The sequence below is a fragment of the Eschscholzia californica genome, unplaced genomic scaffold (genome assembly GCF_041429995.1).
Source record: "Eschscholzia californica isolate CP2 unplaced genomic scaffold, dmEscCali1.0.p SCAF_1, whole genome shotgun sequence".
NCBI classification, from domain to species: domain Eukaryota; kingdom Viridiplantae; phylum Streptophyta; class Magnoliopsida; order Ranunculales; family Papaveraceae; genus Eschscholzia; species Eschscholzia californica.
This window is the reverse complement of record NW_028238198.1, coordinates 11390783-11415489: the sequence shown is the minus strand read 5'-3', so window position 1 is coordinate 11415489 and position 24707 is coordinate 11390783. Positions and strand designations below refer to the sequence as shown.

Genomic DNA, 24707 nt, shown 5'->3' with positions numbered 1-24707 from the left:
AAAAAGACATAATAATTATATTAAAAATCACTAATATATTAGAAAAAAATACTAAAAAAATTGCATGAAAAGAAAATTAATAATTAAACTAAAAATAGTCTTAAAAAATGACAATATATTGCACTGCTTAAACTTAAACTTCTTCATTAATATGGAGGTAAGTCTCCATTTCCGGATCCATCTCTGCATTCATGAAATTTTTTATTAATGAAAGTTTGTCGTAGTTTTCAGTTTAATTTGTCTTAGTTTCGAGTTGTACTATCTTTTCTATTAATGAAAATTTAGTTATGTTAATCTTTATAAAATAAAATTACAATGTGGAAATGAAACTTAATTAGTACGAGAGAAAAAAATTAAAGCAGGGACTTAAAATGAATAAGTAAGAACTTATACAATAAATTAAGACTAAAAAAATAATTAAAGGATTTAAATTAAACACAAAAAAACAAAAGGACCAAATAAAAAGTCTCATCTCATATGGAGAAGGTGAATAGTGCCCCTTCATGTTTGAAGAAGCACTATTTATGGTTCTTCAAATCTTTGGAGATTTGAAGAACCACTGGAGAAGGATTGGAGCTCCATCCCTCCAAAAGTTGTACTTTTTGGAGGGATAGAGCTCCCATTGGAGATGCTCTTAAAGCAACTCTAATGCTATACCCAGTATTGAGGAATGTGAATTGAGTCTGGTATATCGTGGAAAAACTTTAGTGGACGAAGTGTTTATCTTCTTGGTCGAGTTACAAGACAAAAAATCCATACCGGATTGAAGACAAAACTTGTTGAACACTCGTGGAATACGAAATGTAACGGTGACAGTGAATAGATTTAGGTCGTAAGATTATTAATGTAAAAAGTTAATTGGAGATGTATTTTAATTATTAATGAGTAAAGTTTGACTATAGACTTAAAAAAATTAAAACTAATTAGATATTGAAAACATAGTAATAATCTGGCCGTTCAATACATGACTGTTGATTGAGTCCATTGAAGGCTCTTCTTGGGCTTGAGCCTAATCCTAAGAGGCGCCCATTGGACAAGTCGCGGAGACTCAAAGTTTGAATTTTTGACCTTAACCGACTGACATTAGAGATGCTCTTGGTAGTTGTGTTTCCTTGAACATAAAGAGTGTCCAGCAAAATAACTTTAGGATATAGCAGGCAGAGAATAGAAGTGTGGGGATATTAAAATTCAGTCAATAAAAAGTCTCAAATTGTGTTATTAGAGTACTCCATGAAATATTTCTATTTAACTACCTCGACATCATTTTGGAGATCCAAATTGAGTCTTGCATTAGAGGGAATTTTTAAGAAAAAATTCAAAAAACTCAAAGGACAGACAAATTTTCTGAAATGGAGTGTTGCATTGAAGATGTAAAAAATTTATTTGATTATATTTTGCCCTATATTCTTCATCTTCTCCTCTACTCTACCACTGTAACTTTTGACCACGACGTCCATTTCCGAGCACCTCTTATATCTCCACTTTCTCTTGCATGGCCATTCTTTCTCTATCTCTCACACACTCTTTTGGTGACGGAGAGTGTTCCCCCTTCTCATGCAAAGGAAGCTCCAACCAATGAAAACACTTAAAAACATAGAAGGAGAGATACAAGGAGAGAAGTAAGACACGAGATGGCAGGTAGAAAAGGAGATATTAGTTGTAATCCGATGAGGTGATAGATTGGCTTTCAACATAAACATTGACATTCTCTTAACAAAAAAAAAACATAAACATTGACACTATTTGTCTTAATATTGTCGAAGTATTTGTCCGGTGATGATATTTTTACTCGTTTGATTATTTTATAGTTATTGGCTTATTGCCTTGGTAGTTTTTTATAGGATTTTTGAGTCAACAGTCCAAAATCTGGGGGGTAAACCCAAAAAAAATCCACTCTTGCCCAAAAATTAATTGCAGGTCCAAATGTCAGATTTTTTTTTTTTTATTCCCCTCTAGCCCTTGGACGGGACATGCTGACGTTTTCCTGAAAAAAAAAAATGTCTGGTAAATAAAATAATTTACCAGTATACGAAAAATTCAAAGTTTCAAAATTTTTTGAAAATTTGAAAACGAAATTTCAAATTCCCGCCCAGCAAACCATTTCTTCCCGGTAAATAAAATAATTTCCCTTACACAAAAAATTCCAATTTTCAAATTTTTTTGAAATTTTCAAACGAAATCTTTTTTTCGAAATTTTCAAATTTTTAAACGAAATTTTCAAATTTTTAAACGAAATTTCAAATTCCCGGGCAAATTTTGAAATTTTTTTGAAAATTTTAAATTCCCGCCCAGCAAAAGTGTCTAGTACAGAAAAAAAAATTCCAGTAAATAAAATAATTTCCCGGTCACAAATTTTTTTTTTCGAAGTTTTGAAATTTTCAAACGAAATTTCAAATTCCCGCCCAAATTTTCAAATTTTTTTACGAAATTTCAAATTCCCGCCCAGCAAAAATGTCTAGTACAGAAAAAAAATTCCAGTAAATAAAATAATTTCCCGAAAATTTCCAGTAAATAAAATAATTTCCCGCCCAAATTTTGTAATTTCCAGTAAATAAAATAATTTCCCGAAAATTTCAAATTTCCAGTAAATAAAATAATTTTCAGAAAAAAAATCGTTTCCCGAGAATTTTCGATGGCAATTTTGTAATTTTCGATGGCATGAACGGTAAATACTTTATTTTCTAAGGGCCCTTTACGTAATTTTGACCCCCAAACTGACACATTGGACCTCCCTTTCATTTTTAGGCAACTTTGGGTGAAATTTTCATTTTCGCCCCCTTTTTGGACCAATGGCTCAATCCCTCTTTTTTATATATTTAATTCAGAGTTTGAAATAGGTCGGAGTGCATACAAAAATCTCTCACAAATAACGAATTACTCAATCAAAATTGACTTTGGACACGCTTTTATTTTTAGCCCAAAAGTTTACTTCGTTTCATGTTGACCCCTTATGTTCACATTCACCTATGCTCCGACACTTCAACTTATGATCACCACCACTATTTCCGACCACCTCTTAATTATTTCTCTCTCCCTCTATCTTCTTTTTTTTTTTGTCTTTTTTTACCCCTGAAAATTAACTACAATAGTCATTACAATTGGATTGATACGATCTATAAGATGCGATAAGCACTATAACCGCAAAATTTATTTTTTTTTTGGAAGTCGACTACGATCTACGTATGTCGTTACATTTGGCACTTGATACATCATAGATGTGATAAGCTCGATAACCGCCCACTCAAACACTAACAGGACCGGGCCTATAGCCCAACTAGAACATGCCCTAAAGGCCAACAACATTATTTACACCCTAATAATCCCAATTCAAATAACCAAAGATTCCACCTTCTCTGGGATTCGAACCTGGGACCTCCAGCGCTTTCTGGAGTTTATGTCAACACCTTGGAACCACTTGGGCTACCAACTGTTGACATAACCGCAAAATTTAAACCCTTAGAAGAACACCCTTTAAAATCCAACTAAACTATTGAAAACCCAACTGAACTACTTTATTTTGTACCTTCAATAACTATAGTTCAATATACTAGGGGTGAATATTGGTTAGATAACCAACTTTTGGAGTCCATCCATAATCCAATCCAAAGGGTTCCGTTATTGAATAAACCATTGATTATACCTACGCACGAAAAATAAATTGGGACTTACAAAGTCCTGAGTGTGTATCCTACCAACTGACCTATCTGTTATTGGCTTCTTTCTTCCTATTTCGCTCTCTTTATGTCATTCTCTCTTTCCTTTCCTGCGCATTTTTTTGTCCCTCGCTGTTTGGACGAAGGAAAGTTTTCCGTTTCTCAAAATCTTCTTCATTAGTGAAGAAAGGGTTCTCTAGGAGGTCTCACATTTTCGAGAAAACACAATATATGAAGAAATAGCATTGGTGCTGAACTCTTCCGGGGCCAAATTATTCATGTTATAATGAGACTCGGGGTTAGATTTTGCAATTCTTTTCTGTTAACTTCTTTGCAGGTTTAGTCCTTCTGGTTTAAATTTTGCCTTCTTTTTCTGGACTCAATTATAATTTTCATTTTGAAAGACTCAGATTAGGTTTTTTATTTAGCTCTTCAATTTATTTTGACAAAAAAATTGGAGATAGATAACCTGATAATACCATCAAAACAAATAAAAACCCCAAAGCAGCCAAGGAATCTCTAATTGACCATATCTTTGAAGCCTCAAATAAAGTCAATACCAAAATTGAGAAACAAGTATACACAAATTTTAAAGGAATTAAAGCTTCATATTAGATATCATCAACATTGACCATCAAGATCTAAAGATTTACTCAACTAACAAAAAAGATGAATCTAGATCTAATAGAAGAAGCTTATAACAAAAAGATTTACAAAACCTAATTTAAAGTAAACCAAACCCTAGATTAAACCATATAGAAGATCTGGTAGAATAGAAGCAAGTAAAATGAAAATCCTCAACCACCGAAACCATAAAGAGTTCTTCCTTGACGTTTTAGGGCATAAACAACATCCATGGCTGTCACAGTCTTACGACGAGCATGTTCAGTGTAAGTGACAGCATCACGGATGACATTTTCCAAGAAGATCTTCAATACACCTCGAGTTTCTTCATAGATCAAACCACTGATCCTCTTCACACCTCCTCTTCTTGCTAACCTTCTGATGGCTGGTTTTGTGATTCCCTGGATATTGTCTCTCAAGACCTTACGATGACGCTTCGCTCCTCCCTTTCCTAAACCCTTACCTCCCTTACCACGGCCAGACATCTTGTTTCTAGAGAGAGAAACTGAAAGAAGAAATTCTAGAGAGAGAAAATGAGAGAAGACGAAGAGAGATGGTGGTGCTTTTGGAGGGGGGAAATGAGGTGTTTTATAGGTGAGAGTGATAACATTTGGGGATAGATTTGAACTTTTGCTTTCGCGGGTATTGTGTTTCGTTTTTGTGAGGAATCCGTGTGATCGGTATTAAGAACGGTTGGATTATACATGTACGGTTTAGATGGTGTTTAAATTGTTTGCGCGGATCGATGACGTGTATGTATTGCGATCTATATTTTCATGTGTTTGTGCTTTCTCTGGTTTTCGGGAATCCTCCTTGGTAATTTTGATATGGACCACCATTTTTTACAACTCACTATTTGATTTTCAATTTTGACCGGTTAACCATTTACCTCCACGATTGATCAAACCATCGATTCACTATTAATTTAAAGTAACTTTTACTCCTATTTTATCCCATTTCACGTACTAATGTGAAAAGAAATAGTTTGTGTAACCATTACATTTTTCTATTTTGAGTATTTTATTCTTATTCTTGTCATCGGTAGTAGAGTCAGGGGCAAAAAATAATACATAAAAGGAGATGTGGGAAAGAGAGATTTAGATTGAATGAATTGTAATTGGATAAACAATGAGGAAACTAAAATGCAAAAACTCGTATCTATATTTCTAATACCTAAATCATACAATCAGTGTAAGGGAATCGATTTGATAAAGAATACGGATTCAAGATGCAAATCCAATAAAACTATATAATACATTTTCATGTACTTATATTATTTGGGGAAATGATGGTGGACCGAAAACCACTTGGAGATGACGCACACATAATGGTTTCTCCAATCTTGAGTATCAATGGCTTATTCGTCTTATGATAACAATTTTTTCTCGTGGCAGTTGATGGCCTTCCTGACAAAGCGAGTGAATCTATGTGACGACGACAAAAGAAAACTAATGTCGCGGCCGTAACAAAATAGAGAAATGAGTAAGGCAGATTGGTTTTGATTTTTTTTTCTCTTTATCCGTGAACATGAAAATGAAGACGGAGATAATAGATGGATGGTGATGGAGAAGACGAGAGACATCAATAAAAGGACAAAAAATAACACAAAGAGATTTGAAAATTGGAGTGAGTAACCCGAGTGAATAAAGTGTCTAGCTAATACATGAGAGTTCCAAAAAAATAACGTGAAAACAAAGTCATCTACCCGTGGCATACTTAATTGGCCACTCACCTCGAAACTCTACGCGCATAGTGAGGAACAATGCTACGATCACTTATTGGTGTATCTAGCGTATTACTCTAAGTTGACAATGTAAAATGAAGATTCAGACAAAATAGATGAAACTGACGAGATCAAAACAAATGAAAAAGAGACGGTTGTACTATGGAGGCTATAGAGCAAAATAGGAGAACAATCATTTTGGGGTACACTTACTACTTTGATACTTTTAGTAGCCATCCACTTCACTCGTTGCTACCTAATTTACCACGAACACCTAGCTAGTACACCAGAGGTTCGTCGTATCTCGTGTCTCTCATAGGGAAAGGTCAGTCATCCGTCTCACTACACCCCAAACCCAACAATAATACCACTTAAATGTGCAAAGGGTTTCTTCAACCATCGAGGAACTTAATCAATTATCTCATCAATCAAAGGACATTCAACATGTTTCTCATCTCTTCCCAATAAATAAGAAAGGGAAGAGAACTGAAAGAAGAAAGGGAAGAGAAGAGGAAGAAGAAAAAGGATAAGAAGACGGATAATAGGAAGAAGAAAGAGAGCTGAGAAAACGTTAGGATGGTTGCGTAGAAATGAATGATTGGTTGGAGACAAAAAACAAGAAGTTTTGTTGTCCCTAAAATTAAACAAAAACCACAATTTTGTTTTAAAATTTTATATCCCATAAAATTTACATTTTGTATTGGAAATTTTGTATGGTTAGTTTTATTTTTTGCGCCCGCCTTTACGGTCTATTGTGAGTTCTCAAAGGTGTCTTATTTTACTTCCTATTTGACCTTTCCTCGCGTGCTCGTTCTTGTTACGAGTTTTCGTCTTAAAGATAAGAGCATCTCCAATGGGACACTCAATCTCTAACACTTAGAGTGCCACATATGACTTTTTGGAGTTTTTGTTAAAAAATCATCTCCAATGGAACACTTTGTTACACACTCTATTATGAGTTGGACATATTTATTATAGAGTGTCTAGAGAGAGAATCTCTAAAATGAGAGTGTCTACTTGAGACTCTCTAAGTGTTACTTTATTATTTCAACCAATAGAAAACTTTGCTTTTCAACTACTTTTTATCTATTGAATTGAAGAGGGACATGTGTATTAAGTAAGAGATTTTAGAGATCTCCATTGGAGACCAAACAAATGTAGAGTGTCTCTATATTGACACTAGGAAAGAGAATCTTTATTTGACACTTGACAACTAGATTTTTAGAGTGTTTATTAGAGTGTCCCATTGGAGATGCTCTAAGTCTGTGGCCCTCCAACTCAAAATCAATTGGCAATGAGTGGAGAGAATCTATACTCTATATTGTTGGTTGTTAGTTACCCATTCTCCCATGTCAGACTATTCTCAGACGAAAATGGGTAGAAAATGGTGGGAGTGGGTAGGGAAGCTCAGAAATATGTATGGGAAGGATCTATTCCTCTTCATATACATCTTCGTGAATCTGAGATTACAACTCTTACTTCTCCTCCTCCCGCTCTGGTACTTCCTATCTCTACCCTTCATCCTCTTCGCTAGTTCCATCAATTACGACCCTCATTGGGTCTATTCCTATTTGTATCTGTTGTTTTTTGATCTTGCTTACTTATTTATTGATATTGAATTTAGGTTTCAATCTACACAAATAACCAAGATTAGTACATTAAAAAGCACTCGTGTTAGTTCGCCCCAAAGATTTGTCATATTTTAGCTAAATCAGTAGCCCTAATCCTTAACTGTATTAAATAGGTTTCTTAACACGCATTAGCCGTTTTTAATTGGCAAGGAACTTTTGATTAGGTTTTCTCTAGAATTCTTCACTGACTCTTGCCAACATTGGGAATAAAATATTCAACATTTTTAATCTCCAGTCTAGAAGAATGTAAGCATGTCATTTTCAGAATCCTATGTGCATGGTAGTGTAAATCACTTCAGACAGAGCAGCCTTATAGAGTAAGGTTATGTAAGTATTTGATGAGAATACATAGTAGAGTAACTATTTAGTAACGGGTATGCCCAGAAATATCTCAAAAAGACGTTACCGTTGGTCGATTTTATTTATAGCCGGACCGATCAACTAGAAGATATAAGTGTAAGTTAAAGACTGATATAGTATTTAAGAAGAAAGCATTGACATGACCATATTTAGGTTTTTCAGTATGTGACGGTGCTTCCCAAGTTGCCTTTGCCGCGTTACCCTTCTTAAAGGAGACAATAGTTTCCTAAAACAAACAAAGAAACATGAAAGTTATTTCATGTTTAAGTTAATAATTTCATTGATTAAACAGCAGTATCTAGTTTTCATTTTTTGTGAAGACCAAGTCACCATGACCGTGTACACAATTTTGTAAATTTTATGTAGTTCTTCGTGCCTAGCTATCCGAGTAACTGGAACAGATTGGTATAGCTGGTACCTGGACTGGAATGAAAGAAAAATTGCATGTCCTAGTTCATCACAATACATATAGAGTCCTAGACAATATTTGCATAACCTAGTCGAAAAGAATACTCTTATATGGAGCCTGCCTTTTGAGTGCAGCAGAATGTGTAATTATAGCGTAGTGGCCGTGTGTATAGTTTCAATTAGCAAGTGTTGGTTAGTGGTTGCAGAATTTATTATGCAAAATTTCATCAATTGAAAAGTGACTGAAATACACATTTTTAAGATATAATTTCATACACGAGGACCTTCACACTTTTACATTTGGACTTTGCATGTGATTTTTCAGATTATGGGGCCTCGGATAGGATACCTACGTTGTTGGTGCCTCTAATAAAGCCTTATTTTGGTGGGACACTTTTTCTCATTATCCATTATGTCTTTTTGTTCAGTTAGCCAGGTTACCAGATTCGCGGTACGCTCCGGTATGCGGTACGAAAACGGGTACGCGGTACGCCTATTAGAGTGTATCCGGTACGTGGGGGGTATACCTATTCGGTACGATAATTCGATACATAATTCGATTAATATAAAATTTCTCCCAAAATTCTTCACTAATAATTGTATTTGTAACTAATTCTCCCATTTTTCGGTTGTGTTCATCCCAAAAAATTTCAATTGTGTTCCTACCATTCTTCATGAGAATCGGTTCGCTAGATCGGGCGATCTGGTTCGCGAACGTACCCTAAAAGGGTTCGCGCGAACCAGATCGCGGTTCGCAGGGGGTTCCAGCGAATCTGGTAACCTACTTTGGTTAAATACATGACACCATAAAGAATAAAGCGAAAAAAGAAACTACTCGTTCAAATAAATATTCTTAATGTTGATGTAGATCGAGCTTGTTTTCATATCTTCATCTCTGCAAAACCTATCATCTATGCTGTGCTCTACTCAGCCCAAGTTCCTCTACTAAGACTTTTTTTATACATTAGCCATAGGTCTCATGTTTGGGTGGTTCAAGTGTTGTTTCAATTTTTGGTGGGCCATCTCTTGACTGTTACTTTAACTATCAGAAGTTGAACTTTGAAAAAATTGAGATAACATTAGGAAGTTGTACTAATATCATTATAAGGTAAAGCACCATAAGTTGAATTACACATATGGGGCCGATGGAGACTGCATACTCGTCCTGACTTCAGCTTTCGTGGACGAGGAATCATTTTTTCAACATGAACACGTATGTGGTTGATGAGGAAGATGGAAACTAATTAGATAGAAGAAAGCAAGAGCCATTAAATGTCAAGAAGTGGATGTGGAGTCAGTCCATAAAGCTTCTTCCTAATTTTAGCCTCTGAAATTTTTCTCCTCCTTGATTTCTAGTCATCTTGCCTTGGTTTGAGCTCCGAACATTGATCATGTAAGGACATATTTGCGCTTGTTGCTGCATCCATGGTTGATCCAACTATTCGGCGAAATGCTTTTGGTTGTGGCTCAGACTCTCAGGGATATTCCCTTGCCTGCCAGTTCATTCTTATTTGCTCTGTAGTCACACCCCGACACCAATCAAAGATTGGGGCATTAGCCGAATTACATATTTAGCTATTGAAATGTACCTCTTTCACCAATCTGATATGATAATAGCATTAACTGCATCTTACCTTGAAAAGAATGATATTTGTCAATTTTAAACCATTTAAGACAATTTGTTTTACCACATTATTAAGATGATTATTGAAACCAATGTAGGTCGAGATTATGGAGGGGATCTTCAACTGGACTACGCTAAATTATTGTGTCGACTATTTCAACTTATCTATCCGATTATCACATAGTTGTAAGTTTTACATATGGGTTTGCACCGAAAGACAAGCAATTGGGTCTCTCTCTTTTGAACTTTGAAATGTATGAATCTATAGGAGCTTCTGTTAATATAGTTTTCTTTTCATAATGCAATATTAGGAGGAAGTACTGAGGAGGCATGGTTTGATTCTACCGCAATTTTGGAGTCTGACTGCGAAGAGGATTATCAAAGTGGCCAGGATGGTAATTCACACGAAACACCGTTGAAGTTGTAGGTTCGAGGGCTTTCAAATTAGGGTTCTAAATGTAAAGAGGATCTAATTTTATACCCACTTTTCGTTTTTACAGACGCTGTATCCCTAAATGGATGTGAAGGTGCATCAATTTCCAGCATTTCATCAATGAGAGATGCTAACATCGAAGACCATAATGATAATTTTCCATCAAGAGCATGTACTGACAAGCGAAGTAAACAAACTTTACGAAATTCTCTAGGCGAGGTTGCTAAAACTGTAAGTGCTCGAGTTTCACATTCAAGTGATGCTTATCGCCGCTCAACATCAGAAGACCCATCACGTGATGCTAGGCGATCTGTGTCCCGTGATGAAATCTCTACCCTCTCAGTGGATCAAAGTGACAGGGACCCAGTTGGCATATTGGACAGTTGTGGTATTCTTCCAAATAACTGCTTACCTTGTCTTGCTTCAACCGCGTCCTCAATGGACAAGGGGAGATCTTTAAGCCCGGGTCCGCCAAGTACACGGAGAAAGGCAAGCCGTAGACTTTCCTTTAAATGGAAGGATGGGAATACTAGTTCGAAATTATGTGAGTACTTCATGTTAATATTTATGATTTATTACGCGTGGACCTGATGTATAGTATTCGGCTTCATAATTTGATTCATCTAGTCTTCGAAACCCGCTGCTTCCTTTCAGAGTAAAAAATAAACGTAAGAACGAAAAAGCGAAATAATTATCATGAATAGTGAATACATTCTTTTTCTTCTTCGAAGACTTCCATATCCATTGACCCACTTTTTGGACGGACAAGAGCATCGTTCGCTTACTTGTCTTATATCTGTTTTTAGTTACTACAAAGACGGTCGTGCAAAGGCCACTAGCAGGTTCTCAAGTTCCTTTTTGCCCAGTCGATAAGAAAATGCTAGACTTTTGTCTTGAACATGCCGTTTGGATTCTAAAAGTTTGTTACAAGTAACTTGTTTTAGTAGTAAATAAACCTTATCTTAGTTTGACATTTATACTTGATATCTATGTCAGGGACAAAAAGAAAGTGAATGCTCCTAATTTTGCTGCATATTATCCATTTGGTGTTGACGTCTTTTTGTCTCCACGAAAAGTTGATCATATTGCTCGATTTGTAGAACTTCCTGCTGTGAATTCAGCAGAAAAGTTGCCACCTATTCTTGTTGTTAATGTTCAGGTAGTCCTACCTCCGAATCCTGATCATTCTTGTTCTCTGTCGCCTTCGTACTCCTGATGACATTTTGTTCTAACTTTCTCTTGTCCTGACTTTGTGTTTGCTATCATTCTCTTGGTTCTCCAGGTTCCATTATATCCTGCTGCTATCTTTCAAGGTGACACAGATGGAAAAGGAATTAACTTTGTTTTGTACTTTAATCTCTCCGACACTTACAAAGAAGACATGGATCCTCATTTTCAAGAAAATCTTAGAGTTAGGTGAAGCTTTTATCCTGCCTTTCTAGACATTATATATATATGTTTGTGGTTGTGTGCAACCCGCTTATTGGTTTGTTTCACTCCTTCCTTTTCTTTCATAGAGGATAATTGATGACGAAGTAGAAAAGGCTAAAGGGTTTCCCGTGGATACAATATTACCTGTCTGTGAAAGATTGAAAATATTGGGCCGTGTAGCAAATGTCGAAGATCTACAATTAGGTGCAGCCGAGAGGAAGCTAATGAATGCGTACAATGAAAAACCTGTCCTTTCCCGACCTCAGCATGAATTCTACTTGGTAAGCTTCTCCTTATGGTAGTAGTTATCTGTCGGCAATATTTCTAAAGCTACAAAATGATAACATAGGAGGACCAAACTAGTGCTTCACTTCCGGTCGTCGTAACCCAAAACGGACACCTTAATCCGTTTACTGCCCCACTTGACCCGCCACGGCCTGTGATACACCAATGACCTGCATGCCTCAGATGAAACCTAAGATGTAAATGCGGAAACAAATAGCATTTCGGTATCCTGTGGCTAAAATATATATCTCGAAATTTTGTGCAGGGAGAAAATTATCTTGAGATTGATATTCATAGATTCAGCTACAGATCTAGAAAGGGTTTTGGAGCATTTCTAGACAGATTAAAGATGTGCATTTTGGATGTTGGCTTGACAATTCAGGTAAATTTTCTTTAGCCAGGCGCAGATAGACTAAACGGGCCATACTATTCGAATATCCTATTTTACCCGTGTCTTATATTTGTGTGGTGAAACAGGGAAATAAGGCCGAAGAACTGCCAGAGCAAGTATTGTGCTGCGTACGGTTAAATTGGATTGATTATAATAACTACCAACAACTTGGGTTCATTCAAGAACCTCTATGAAGGAATACTGAAATTTTGTAAGCATTCACGGAAACGATCGTTGGGTATGTGGTAGCTGTCACAGACTATTTGAAGGTTCAATAAACTCGCTGAACAACTTCTAGAGGAACTCAAGCAGAAGACGAGTTTATAGCAGAAGAAATTGTTGCGTTAGGACTTCTTTACTTCTGAGAAGGGATGCAAGAGATATCGACAGGCAAAATGATCTGCACGTTTGTTGCCGAGTTCTTCATTTTTTACTTAGCATGAAACTAATGAGATCTACACAAATAGGAAGCGCTTTAGAATTTTGTATTGGTCAATTCATAATACTTGGCAAATATGTACTTAAGCTATATATATTTTACGAAAATATTTGGGTTACCCACTATTATATTTGCTCTTCTTCTCCATGTTTGTTTCCATATTTGCTTTTCGCCACCATTATTAAGTTGTTATTAGTAAGTGAAGTTAATTGCTAAAACTACTGAGATAGTAGGGAGGACTCGGAGGAGAGAGGAAGAGCAAGGAGAGGGAGTGTGAGGGAGTTGAGAGAGAGAGAGACTCGGCAACATATGGTCGGTCCGCCCTACTCTGCTCGCGAGTTTGTGTAAGTCTGTCGGAGATCCCAATTTTTCTGTTTGACAATTATAAAGGTCAAAATGAATCAACAAAAGATATTGGAATTCTCTGCATTTAAGCTAAACTACTTCCTTCTCGAATCTCATTTGTTATGATCATAAATGGGGATTGAAAAATGAATCAACAAAAAAAATATCAAAAAATAAAACGAAACTGACACCTGTGGGATTTGAACCCCTTCCGGACCAGGGCCTAAATCTGGCGCCTTAGACCACTCGTCCAAACTGTTATGTATGGCTGAGGTAATTAGCTGCTACCAATACCACACATCTTGTACCTCAGATCCAACAAAAAATATGAAAAAGAAATTGACAGCTGTGGGATTTGAACCCACGCCCTTTCGGACCAGAGCCTAAATCTGGCGCCTTAGACCACTCGGCCAAACTGTCTTTTATATCTGTAATCTTGTACCTCAGATACTATCACATAGTCAAAATTGTGATAAACCGCATAAAATTATCCTAAAAGTCACTAATCTCTTTGTTACAATAATGAATAAACGATAGATTTTCACCTCACTAAATATTTGATCTTCTGATCTTAAAACTTCCACAATAAATGTACCTACCAATGGAACAAGTTGGCACGTGCAAGAAAATACATCTAAGTATGCAAAATTACACTAGTATGATTTCTCGTAAAGAGTATTAAAGATAGAGGACTTTCAACAAAAAAAAGAAAAATTAAAGATAGAGGAAGACTAAACATTTATTTTATCATTTTACAATTGAAATGTTATTAATGTATCGTTTGGAAATACAGTGGAACTTTTTAATATGCCAATGACGTCTTTTCACAAACTTGGGCTTAATGGTTAGACGTAATGACGTAATATGATGTCGTCGACGAAAAAAAATCAAACAATGAACTATTTAACGGAAATAAATAACAAAAATTACAAGTTTTTCAATACCATAACCCAGAACATGGTTCGATCTACTTTTGTTATTTTGGAAACGGTAAGAGGTGGTGGATTTGTTTTTTTAGGAGATGGTGATAGGTCAAAAATGGCAACCATGGTATAAAAGAAAGATGATGCATGCGTACTTCAATTATGTGATTGTTTTGTTTCTACTACTATTCAAAATCTTGTATAATAAAAAGACTAGACAATTCACCAACCTAATGTTTTTCAAAAAAGAGACATTGTTCCAAGGTTATAAAGTAGGTAACGTGGGGGGTGGGGGAAGACACTTCCGTTTTTTTTGGTTATAAAGTAGGTTGTTTACTTTTTTTTGGTCTTAAAAGGGGGGGGGGGGGGGGGGGGTCTTTCTATTTTAGGCTAGACTTTTGTCTATTGAAAGTCCTGTGTAAGGTTCTTGATTTTATATTTTAGGTTCTATATTTTTGTCTGTTGAAAGTACTTTTCAGGTTCTTGATTTTTTATTTTAGGTTCCATTTTTTGTCTGTTGAAAGTACTTTTCAGGTTCTTGAATTTAAAATCGTGTTAAAGATTACAAGCACGTATGATATTATGTGTCATGTGTTAATGTGTTATGTGTCGTGTTAAAGATAACAAGACCATTTTTAGATAGTTTATTTTTAGAAAGTCGTGAACCTAGACGCTAAATGAAACCTAACAGGACTTTCAACAAGCTACACTTGTATAAAGTGTTCCTGCTCGTTTAAGATGCGGTCAAACTTTCAACAGGCTACACTATCTAAAAATGGTCTTGTTATTTTGAGATAGTGTATTTTTAAGACTTAAAAAGGTGAACGACCTTATTAATGCCTTCTTTTGTTTTTTTCTTGAAACAATTCCAATTCCTTGTCAATACTATCCCAAAGGGGGGGGGGGGGGGGGGGGGGGTTAGGTGCCTTTGTTTCTATTTTAGGCTAGACTTTTGTCTATTGAAAGTCCCGTGTAAGGTTCTTGATTTTCTATTTTAGGTTCCATTTTTTTGTCTGTTGAAAGTACTTTTCAGGTTCTTGATTTTCTATTTTAGGTTCCATTTTTTGTCTGTTGAAAGTACTTTTCAGGTTCTTGAATTTAAAATCGTGTTAAAGATTACAAGAACCTATGATATTATGTGTCATGTGTTAATGTGTTATGTGTCATGTGTTGTTATGTGTCGTGTTAAAGATAACAAGACCATTTTTAGATAGTTTTTTTTTTAGAAAATCGTGAACTTAGACGCTAAATGGAACCTAACAGGACTTTCAACAAGCTACATTTGTATAAAGTGTTCCTGCTCGTTTAAGATGCGATCAAACTTTCAACAGGCTACACTATCTAAAAATGGTCTTGTTATTTTGAGATAGTGTATTTTTAAGTCTTAAAAAGGTAAACAACCTTAAACGGAAGTTTGATTCATGTCTTCTCCATGGTTTGATTAATGTCTTCTTCCTGTTTTTTTCTTGAAACAATTCCAATTCCTTGTCTAATCTAGCCTTTTCCCACTTAGGAAAATAACCCTAATTTTAACTATCTAATAACACAATATAACACACACACACACACACACACACACACACATATATATATATATATATAACACACAATATAACACACACATATATATATATATATATATATATATATATATATATATATATACACACATAATATTATAGGTATTCGTTGGTAGAATTATATAGTTGAGTTAGAGAGAGAAACAAACTACACACATGACACATGACACATAACACATTAACACATGACACATAACACATTAACACGTAGCTATAAGGTAATTCTGCCAAACCCTTTAGACTTATGTGAGGTGAATATCAAAGATATTTAGACATCAAATAAACCAACTTCTATGTTATCTGCTAATATTTCATATTTTGTCTGGATTGAGAAGCCACTTGTTTTTACCATCTAGTGTATATAATGTGGTTTGCCCTAACCCTAGATTTATATTTTTGGTAATATTCGTGATATATATATCGTTATTGATCATTCATCTCAATTTTCTCTTACACTACATTTATGCAGAAATTTTCACATTCTCAATGAACCTTTATGAACTTTTCGACAGAGGGTTACCAATGTCTTAAAAATGCTTGTGTGCATTCTGACGTAAATTGTGCGAGATTTTTGGATTGTGGACGCAATGGCGAAAATATTTTCAGCTTTAAAGATAAAGTGAATTGGTCAAGCTGGACAAGTAATTCAGATGCCACTGACTGCTTCAAGAGAGACGGTCAATTTAATTATGGGATCTACCAACAAGAAGTTAGAATTACGACTACTCGTAGTAACATTGTTAGATATATCTATTCGGGTTTTCAGGTACTTATGACATATATTTATCATATTTAACTCTTACTTTTGTACATATTTACTACATCGTTCTAATCTGAGTGAAGTCAGTGTACAAAATCCACTATATTTTTAGTAAGCTTGGTTTCCTTTTCTCAGTGGCGTGACTGAGAATTTCGGGATCCGGTGCGAACTTTTAATCGTGCGCCCTCGATATACAATTAAGAAATGAAAAAAAACCTTATTTCTTAACAACCCTATCTTATCTCAGGAGTAGACTTCAGGCTCAAGCCCCTCCCGCTAAAAAAAATAGAAACTTATTATCTAAATTTTTGTACAATTAGGTAAAATTATTCAGACAAAAAGAAAAGAACAACTAATCAGAGGTCCATATTCAAATTTTTCTAGACTAAAATAAGCATTTGCTAGTGAAACTTCCTGTACTCCTGAAATGCGTTTTGATTACTCATAACGTATTGTGAAATGTCTTATTTAAGACTTTCTTTTTATGAGCACTCATATTGTATAATGATAAATATATTTGTTCCTCGGATTTCTTCTTTTCTGTTTCTAGAAACCCTTTCTTCAATTCACATCCGCCGTAAATTCATTAAAGTCATTTCCTCGTACAAAAATCCGTTATGATCTTCCTACTCTTCCAATTCCCTTTCTTCTCACTTAAGCTAAGTTCTCCGAATCTCAATAAATTTCGATTACTAAGTGATAACTGTTTTTGGGTTTCTTCTAAAAATCCAATATCTGAATTTAAATGAATTGAGATTGATTCTGGCGATAATCGCGGGATAATTTGTACTGTAGAATGTTTGTATATTTCCGCCTCTATTAAAAATTATCGAATGCTCACCTTCACCCCTGAAGATAATATCAAACTGGTGATGACAAAAACAACCCATAATTGGAAATTTCACCCATGGACATGGTGATTCACATCTTTTTTGCACATACTAAGTTTTACTTCTTGTGTTCACTCCAACCATGAGAATTGCTCAGTAGATAGATATTCAAGGATGATTAATTTCAGAGAGAGAGATGGTTTAGGGCCGCCTGCTAATAGCCCTACCCGCAAATAGCGTTTTAGACGGATTTTAGGTCCAGTAATATTTCGGCAGTTATTGTGCTTATCACCCCGTCTCGTTGTATCAATGCCTTGTAACGACTAACGTAGATCGTAGTCGATTTCTCAAAAAAAAAAATACGTCAAAAACGCCAACAACTAGTAGTCCAGTTGGTTAATGCATCTATTACGCAATGCGGAGGTCCCAAGTTCGATCCCATACAAAATGCAAATCCATTAGTAATTCGACAGTTATTGTGTTTATCACATTGTACCAGTGCCTTTTTTTTTTATAGAGAAAAGATCTCCTACCCATTTCTAGAGTTGAAGACCGACTTTTGCCCAAATTCCTAAATTGTATTTCTTTAGATTTTTTTTTTTTTTTTTGTTAAGAGCAAAATTGTATTTCTTTAGATGAATAACCAATATTACTTTTTTTTTTAGCATTTTAATATATTTTCTACTCATGGTCAACTTCTCATTGTTCGAAGTCGTCAGAAATTAAAGAATAAATAATGAAAGAAGAACAGGGAACGAACGGCTTGTTACGGAGGCAAACGTCAAGTTGTTGTTAACTTAGTTGGAAGAAAAGAAACGCGTTGATCATATTTGGACTCAAACTCGAGAGGTTCGTCCGGTGTTCGGTGTACACTTAAACGACAATATGGAATTTGGAGGAGAAAGAAAGAGTTTAAAGTCTATAGAGAGAGAGAGTGCTGGCCAATGAATCCACCACTAGCCCTAGTTTTTTTTTTGTTTCTGTTAATGGACCTTGATATTTTAACTGACACCTGATAGAGTAGACAGTGTGACACGAACCGCACCGACCGAGCATAAAGCTGCTTCCTCTTCTCACCTCAAAATATAGGTAAAAGTGGGATTTTTCACTTTTACTTGCTTGGGTAATGGAGGTCACTTCGCCCACTCTTCTATTATCTCCATATTATAAACATCTTAAATGATATCCTAGTAGAATATTATATTTTCGGTTAAACCATATACGAGGTAAAAAACACACGGATAAATTCTTGGAATACATACCGACCCCAATTCATGATAAATTATTTTATTATCTCATTTAGTAATCCTTAAGATTGTAATTTATTGTTATTTATATTCCTTTTCTCGTCTAGAATTCTGTTTGAATATTTTTCTTTGCTTTCTTTGAATTTTAATGATTTTTCTCTTGTTTATATATTGGTGGGTTTCTATTAATAGGGGTGCTACTACGCCTACTTTCACAAAAAAAAAAACACTCAATGTGTGTGCGGAATAACAATTAAGGAAAGAGGTTTGGTCGTTAGATGTGAACCCATACAAAAACAATTAGGGAGCCCGACAAGGTTGACAATTTTGTGTAGATCCTTAGAAGATGAGGTTAGGATTTTTACAATTGAAACAAACGAGTACGGACGGGAAGGGGTGAGGTTAAGATGATATTCTTATTTAGAGAATGGTCCTTCATAACAAAAAAAAAAAAATTTAGAGAATGGACCCCCCCTCCTCATGTCTCCATGAGGTACATAATGGTGTTTTACATATGTGTTCTAGTATTGTACTTCTCTTAGACCGTTATGTGTTTGCCCACCACAATGGGAATATATATAAAGATAATTTGGTCTTCATTTTATATTCGTTTTTTGTCAAAACATCCATTGAAGAAAAAGAAAATTAATTTCGTTATATATACGTATATGTGAACATATGACTATGCTGATTGTTTCGTTTCAATCTAATGAAACAAACCGAATTAAGTTTTTGTTTGCAGTCGTATAATTTATAGTCTATAAAGCAAAACACATAGGAGTTTATGTTTTAGTAGATTAGAAAATGACTATTTGGGTAGCAAAACATTTCATAATAACTAAAAAAGCCTCCATCTTTTGATATTAGTCATTTTCTATTAAAATATTAGAGCCAATTAGAAGTTAAGTTTAAAATAATTTGCTTAATTGTTAATCAGGTCAAAATTTTAAAAGAATTTTATTATTATTCTAATATTACCCTTCTTATGTTTTTTGCTCTCTCTCTCCCTTGCTCGACTGAAAATAACTCTTTCATGATATTTCGAGGAATTTCTCTTCTCTCAGAGATTATATACTCTTCCATCTCCAGAATTCTCGATTCTGCCTCAATCAATTGGAACAAATTCACGCCTAAATAGTCACAGACGGATATCTCGACTCAGACCCTCTTTGGCTCAGCTTCCTTTCTTCCTCTCTTAGATCCCAAAAACTTGATTACACTTTGATTGTGTTACAAAATCTACAAAAACCCAACTCATCTTTATGGAATTCAGTGATAAGGGTATTCATAGAATCTGGTTTTGGTCAAGAATTTCTTAGTTTGTACAAAATTATGTTGTGGGGAAAGATCGTCCCAAATGACACAACTTTCTCTATGATTCTTCGTTCTTGTGCTTCACTTTCTGCTACTCAACTCGGACAATCTTTCCATTGTCAGATTTTAAAGATGGGTTTTTATTTTGATTTGTATTTGCAAACTGGGTTGCTCAACTTTTGTGCAAAAACTAGGAATTTAGTTTCTGCAAAGATATTGTTTGACGAAATGCCTGAGAAGGATGTTATTGCACAAAATGCGATGATTTCTGCACTTGGAAAACATGGTTATGTAACTGAAGCTCGGAGTTTGTTTGATGAAATGTCTTAAAGAAACTCATCTTCTTGGAATACCATGATGACTTGTTATTTCAAGTTGGGTGACATGAATTCTGCTCGATGGATCTTCGTTTCCAATCCAGTCAAAGACATAGTTACTTGGAACGGCATGATTGATGTTTTGTTGTAAATCAGAGCAATTGATGGCAGCAAAAGAGTTGTTTGATCGGATGGGATTAGGAAAGAACTCAGTTACTTGGAACCCGATGATACCAGGGTATGTTCAATATAGGGATTAAGAAGGGTTGACATGAGGATCATAAATTCATCTTCATGATTCAAGCCGCATATAACTATGAGAATATGACGAAGCTTTTCTTCAAGTGACGTTACTTGAACTCGTGTTGAAATGCCTTCGCCCTATGCTTAGAAGACTACTTTCTATAACATTAAATGACTCAGTTTGTAGAAGTAAATGAGAATAACCTTTATTGGCCTTTTTACATATCTCAGTATGCAAATATTTGAAACTATTTGAACAATTAGTAGGTAATGAGAATTGGGATGATTGATCACCTAAAGCAAAGAGAGAGAAAAGAGTCGGCGAAGGAAGGTCTAGAGAGCGCGAGAGAACACGATGGGGTATACAAAGGATCAGCTGCTTGACTGATTACAGGTCTTATTCTTATGCTCAGCTTAATGTGTATGAATTTTCGGCTTTTTAGTTTTAATAAAGCAAAGTGGTATGTTCTTAGAAATGGGTTAATAATTCAAATTAATATATGAATCTTGTTGTCCATAGTAGCTCCAGATTAATTTTGGTCGCTATGATCATCCTGTTGTGATGAATGTTGAAGCTCAGCTCAAGTATGGAAATGTGAAAATTCTTTCGTAATCTTGTTGTGATTAATTTTGGTTGTTTTTTAGCAGGCGAAGTATGTTGGGAATTTAGAAGGCGTGAATAAAGTAAAAAATTTGTTCTTCAATGTAAGATTTCTCGATGGCGCCCGAAATAGTTTACATCATTTTGTATGAATTATATCTCAACCCATATTGCGGATAACTTTACGAGACAATTTTAATTTGGCTTGAACAAACTGCTAAGACTCAGTTAGAGGTTTGGTGCAACTTTATGTTGGGTTCCCTGTTCCCATTGATCTTACTTATCAGTTATGTCACCAATTAGTAGTAATGGTCATAACTCACCATCACCGCCATCAACTTTATGTTGGGTTCGTAAATTTTACCCATGCTTGTGCAGTTATCTTTCAATGCTGCAATAACTCCAACAACAACATCAAGATTTTTATGTTTTTTTTTTTGTGTTTTTCAGATTTAGGTTGTAAAGTAATGTACTTTGATAATAGAAACAATATGGAAGCAGAACCAGGAAAATGTAGAAGAACACTTGGGAAAAAATGGAGGTGTTCTAAAGATGTTATTCCAAACCAAAAGTACTGTGAGAAACATATGCATAGATGTTGTTCCACCTCCACCAACCCAACCATTTGGGTTCTCCTCCAAAAAGTGTTCTTCAAAACGGTGGGACTAGTATCAGCAAAGAACCATCTATCTGATTTTTATTTTATTTTTCAGAAATGAGTGATCACTTTTGAGTCCATTTTATCTTTTTCTTTTAAGGGTTTTTTTTAACATTGAGATTTTTTAGTTGAATAGTTAAGCGAGTTTTGGGATTTTGCTTCAAAGAGATGAGACAGGAATTGTTTGGTGGGGTGAAAATTTGTAGGGCTCCACTTTTGATCTCTAAAGTTTAGATAGTGTGAGAGAAATGATAGATTTTATTGTAAGTCTTAGAGATAGGGAGAGTGAAGAATTTGAAAGTTATTGATTGACATACCATATATGCATTTGTACTTGGACTCTTTCTATGTGAGGTTGTTTGTAATTTTTAAAGCTTTTTATATTTCATACATGATCAATTCTTGAGTATCTATTAATTGTAAATGTAAATTATTTATTTAATGAATACAATGAAAATTTTCGTATATAGGGAGAGACCAATACTAGTAAAGCAAGGAAAGTTCTTAGCTGGAAACCAAAAGTTGGCTTTAAGCAATTTGTGAAGATGTAAACGTGTGCAAACTGAGTTTGTAATGTCGCAAATGCAAACTGAGTTTGCATTGTCGCACATGCAAACGCAGTTTGCAAAATCGCACATGCAAACACATGTTTGCAATATCGCAAATGCAAACACATGTTTGCAGAATTTGTTTGCTGAACAGATTGGTGCAAACAGTTGTTTGCAGAACAGATTGTGCAAACACGTGTTTGCAGAATAATGTAAGCGAAAAAATACCGTTTTTTTCTGGATTTTTTTTTTGAAAAAAAAGTATTGAAAGTGGATCTTGTTAGAAAGCTAATGAAAAATCATTTCTAAATATATAAATTTTACTGAAATCCGACATCTCAAACAAAAGTTATATCGATTTAAAGTTTAAAGAAAAATAAAAGAATTTAATTACACAATAAGACAAAAAAAAGGTAACTTAGTCTTTGTATACTTTTTGACCTGAATAATAATTTCCAAATGTTTTGCGATTTTCTACTCATTTTCAATATTATTTTGACCTTTCTAGTTATTACCTCTTAGTAGATTGTATTGGTTAATAAAAGATGTGTTAATTTATTTGGGCACCCTAAAGATGACCGGTTGATCAAAATGATCTCTTAAAGATGCCCAATATCCCATATAACCCCATAAATCACATTTTTAAAAGATTTTGTGATGGCAAATAATTTTAATACCTTTATTCTTGTCAAATTTTTTCCAATCAAGTAAGGCAACCAAATACATAATTGGATCTGAATGTTTAAGGTTATCATCAATCTGGTTTGGATGTGCTTCTCTAAATCTAATTTGAAAAAGGAGACCCTCAATCAGACGAATATAGTTTGGACTTTGTTCTCCAAAACTAAATTCTAGTTTTATTGTTAAAAACACAAGGAAAAAGAAAAGGAGGGAAGTAAGAAGAGATGTGGAGATGAAGGTGAAATGATGGAGATGAAAAATTGAAAATGAAGAGATGGAGGATGAAGATGAAGAAATTGTTTCATCTGCCAACAACCCTTGGTTGGAGTGGTAAGAGGTTTAGTCTTCCACCTTAGCGATCAAAGGTTCGAGGCACGCTGACAATTAAAAAAAATGGTTTCGTCTTTGTAACATTGTCTCTCTTTTGTTTCGCCAATTAAAAATTGAAGAAAAGATGTATACCGTCACAAAATTTCCCAAATGTTATTTAGGGGACTATATTAGAAGTTGGTCATCCTTAGCCTCGAAAAGATTTATCCATAAAACTTTCTAATAAAGCAAGCCATATAAGGACATTTGAGAGGGATTGAGTCTCGATAGAAACAGTTTGTCATCAAGATTTATCCTATGTAATTTAGGTTATAAATAATGTAATAATTTGTCAGATTTTAGGCCTTTTTGTTGTTGGCCTTTAGACCTTTCTCATTCATAATTTAAAATTAGGCGGTTATTGTACTTATTACATCTTCATGATGTATCAATGCTTCGTAACGACTGACGTAGATCATTGTCATATTCCCGGGAAAAAAAATGACATTTGATATTTTTGTCCCCTGTTGTGGATAGTTTTCAAAATTAGGAGGTATGACCAGAGTTTGACCTCAAGCTCACTCCAATGTGACTGTACACATTATGAATGTGATAGCCATGCATATCTTTTTAGGGATTCAATGACTCATAAATTCTAAGTACTACCTTGTTTCTTTAGGGTGGTCCTAGATTTTTACTCATATTTTCTCTATTAGTTCACTATTTGTTTGTTTCTCGTCTTCAATAGTTGCTATCTAATTTGACCATTTTCTCAAGCGCCCATTATATTAGATATAGTATGATATCATATTAAATAGATACACCGACCTAACACGTATAAATCAGGGTTGGTCTACAATCTAGCATGCTCTAAATAGCATGAATTGTTAGTATGTGGGCCAAATTCAAGTAGTAATGGTGAGGGTGCTACCTATCTATCTAATGTCCATGGAGAGAGGGAGGTCCTCTCTCTACTACCTCTTCATTTATATTTGGAATGAATACAATTTTTTTTGGCCAGCGTTTTGGGGAAAGCTAAATAGTTTTTGGAGTGTGAAGACTTGATAAAAAATTGGTCAATTTTGTTTGACAATTTTATTTAGGGAGAAAGCAAAATATCTTCTCTACCTCAGCTCTCTCTCTCCACCTCACTTCTCTCTCCACCTCATCTTCTCTCTACCATTCTCTCTCTCTCTTCTCCCATTAGGTCGCCGACCGGAAAATTTTCCGGCCGGCGACCATGAAAAAAATAAAAATAAAATATTTCACTCTCTCTCTCTCTAGAAACTCCGGCAAAGGGGTTTTCCTTCGCCGGATTTCCGTTCTGTTGAAGAAATTTCTTCTTCCTT

General features: G+C 34.9%; 1 protein-coding gene, 1 long non-coding RNA gene, 1 other non-coding gene and 1 pseudogene across 4 annotated transcripts; 1 reads left to right on the top strand and 3 right to left on the bottom strand.

The window, feature by feature from the left end:
• Window positions 1–4240: 4240 nt before the first annotated feature.
• LOC147564107 (histone H4) lies at window positions 4241–4879 on the bottom strand. Its single transcript, XM_086643321.1, has one exon. The coding sequence runs from the start codon at window positions 4760–4762 to the stop codon at window positions 4451–4453; it is 312 nt and encodes a 103-aa protein (XP_086499447.1). The 5' UTR covers window positions 4763–4879; the 3' UTR covers window positions 4241–4450.
• Window positions 4880–6336: 1457 nt separating this feature from the next.
• LOC147564106 (uncharacterized) lies at window positions 6337–11465 on the bottom strand. The gene is made up of 3 exons (XR_015225944.1): window positions 9185–11465; window positions 7370–8855; window positions 6337–6407 (listed from the first exon to the last, which is right to left on the bottom strand). It is a non-coding gene; the product is annotated as an uncharacterized LOC147564106 (long non-coding RNA).
• Window positions 10341–13130, top strand: LOC147564105 (uncharacterized; annotated as a pseudogene). Its single transcript, XR_015225938.1, has 7 exons — window positions 10341–10418; window positions 10524–11000; window positions 11263–11615; window positions 11739–11867; window positions 11974–12168; window positions 12438–12554; window positions 12650–13130. The product of XR_015225938.1 is annotated as an uncharacterized LOC147564105 (transcript).
• Window positions 13131–13687: 557 nt separating this feature from the next.
• On the bottom strand, window positions 13688–13767 carry TRNAL-UAG (transfer RNA leucine (anticodon UAG)). The gene has a single exon. It is a non-coding gene; the product is annotated as a tRNA-Leu (tRNA).
• Between the last annotated feature and the right edge of the window lie 10940 nt (window positions 13768–24707).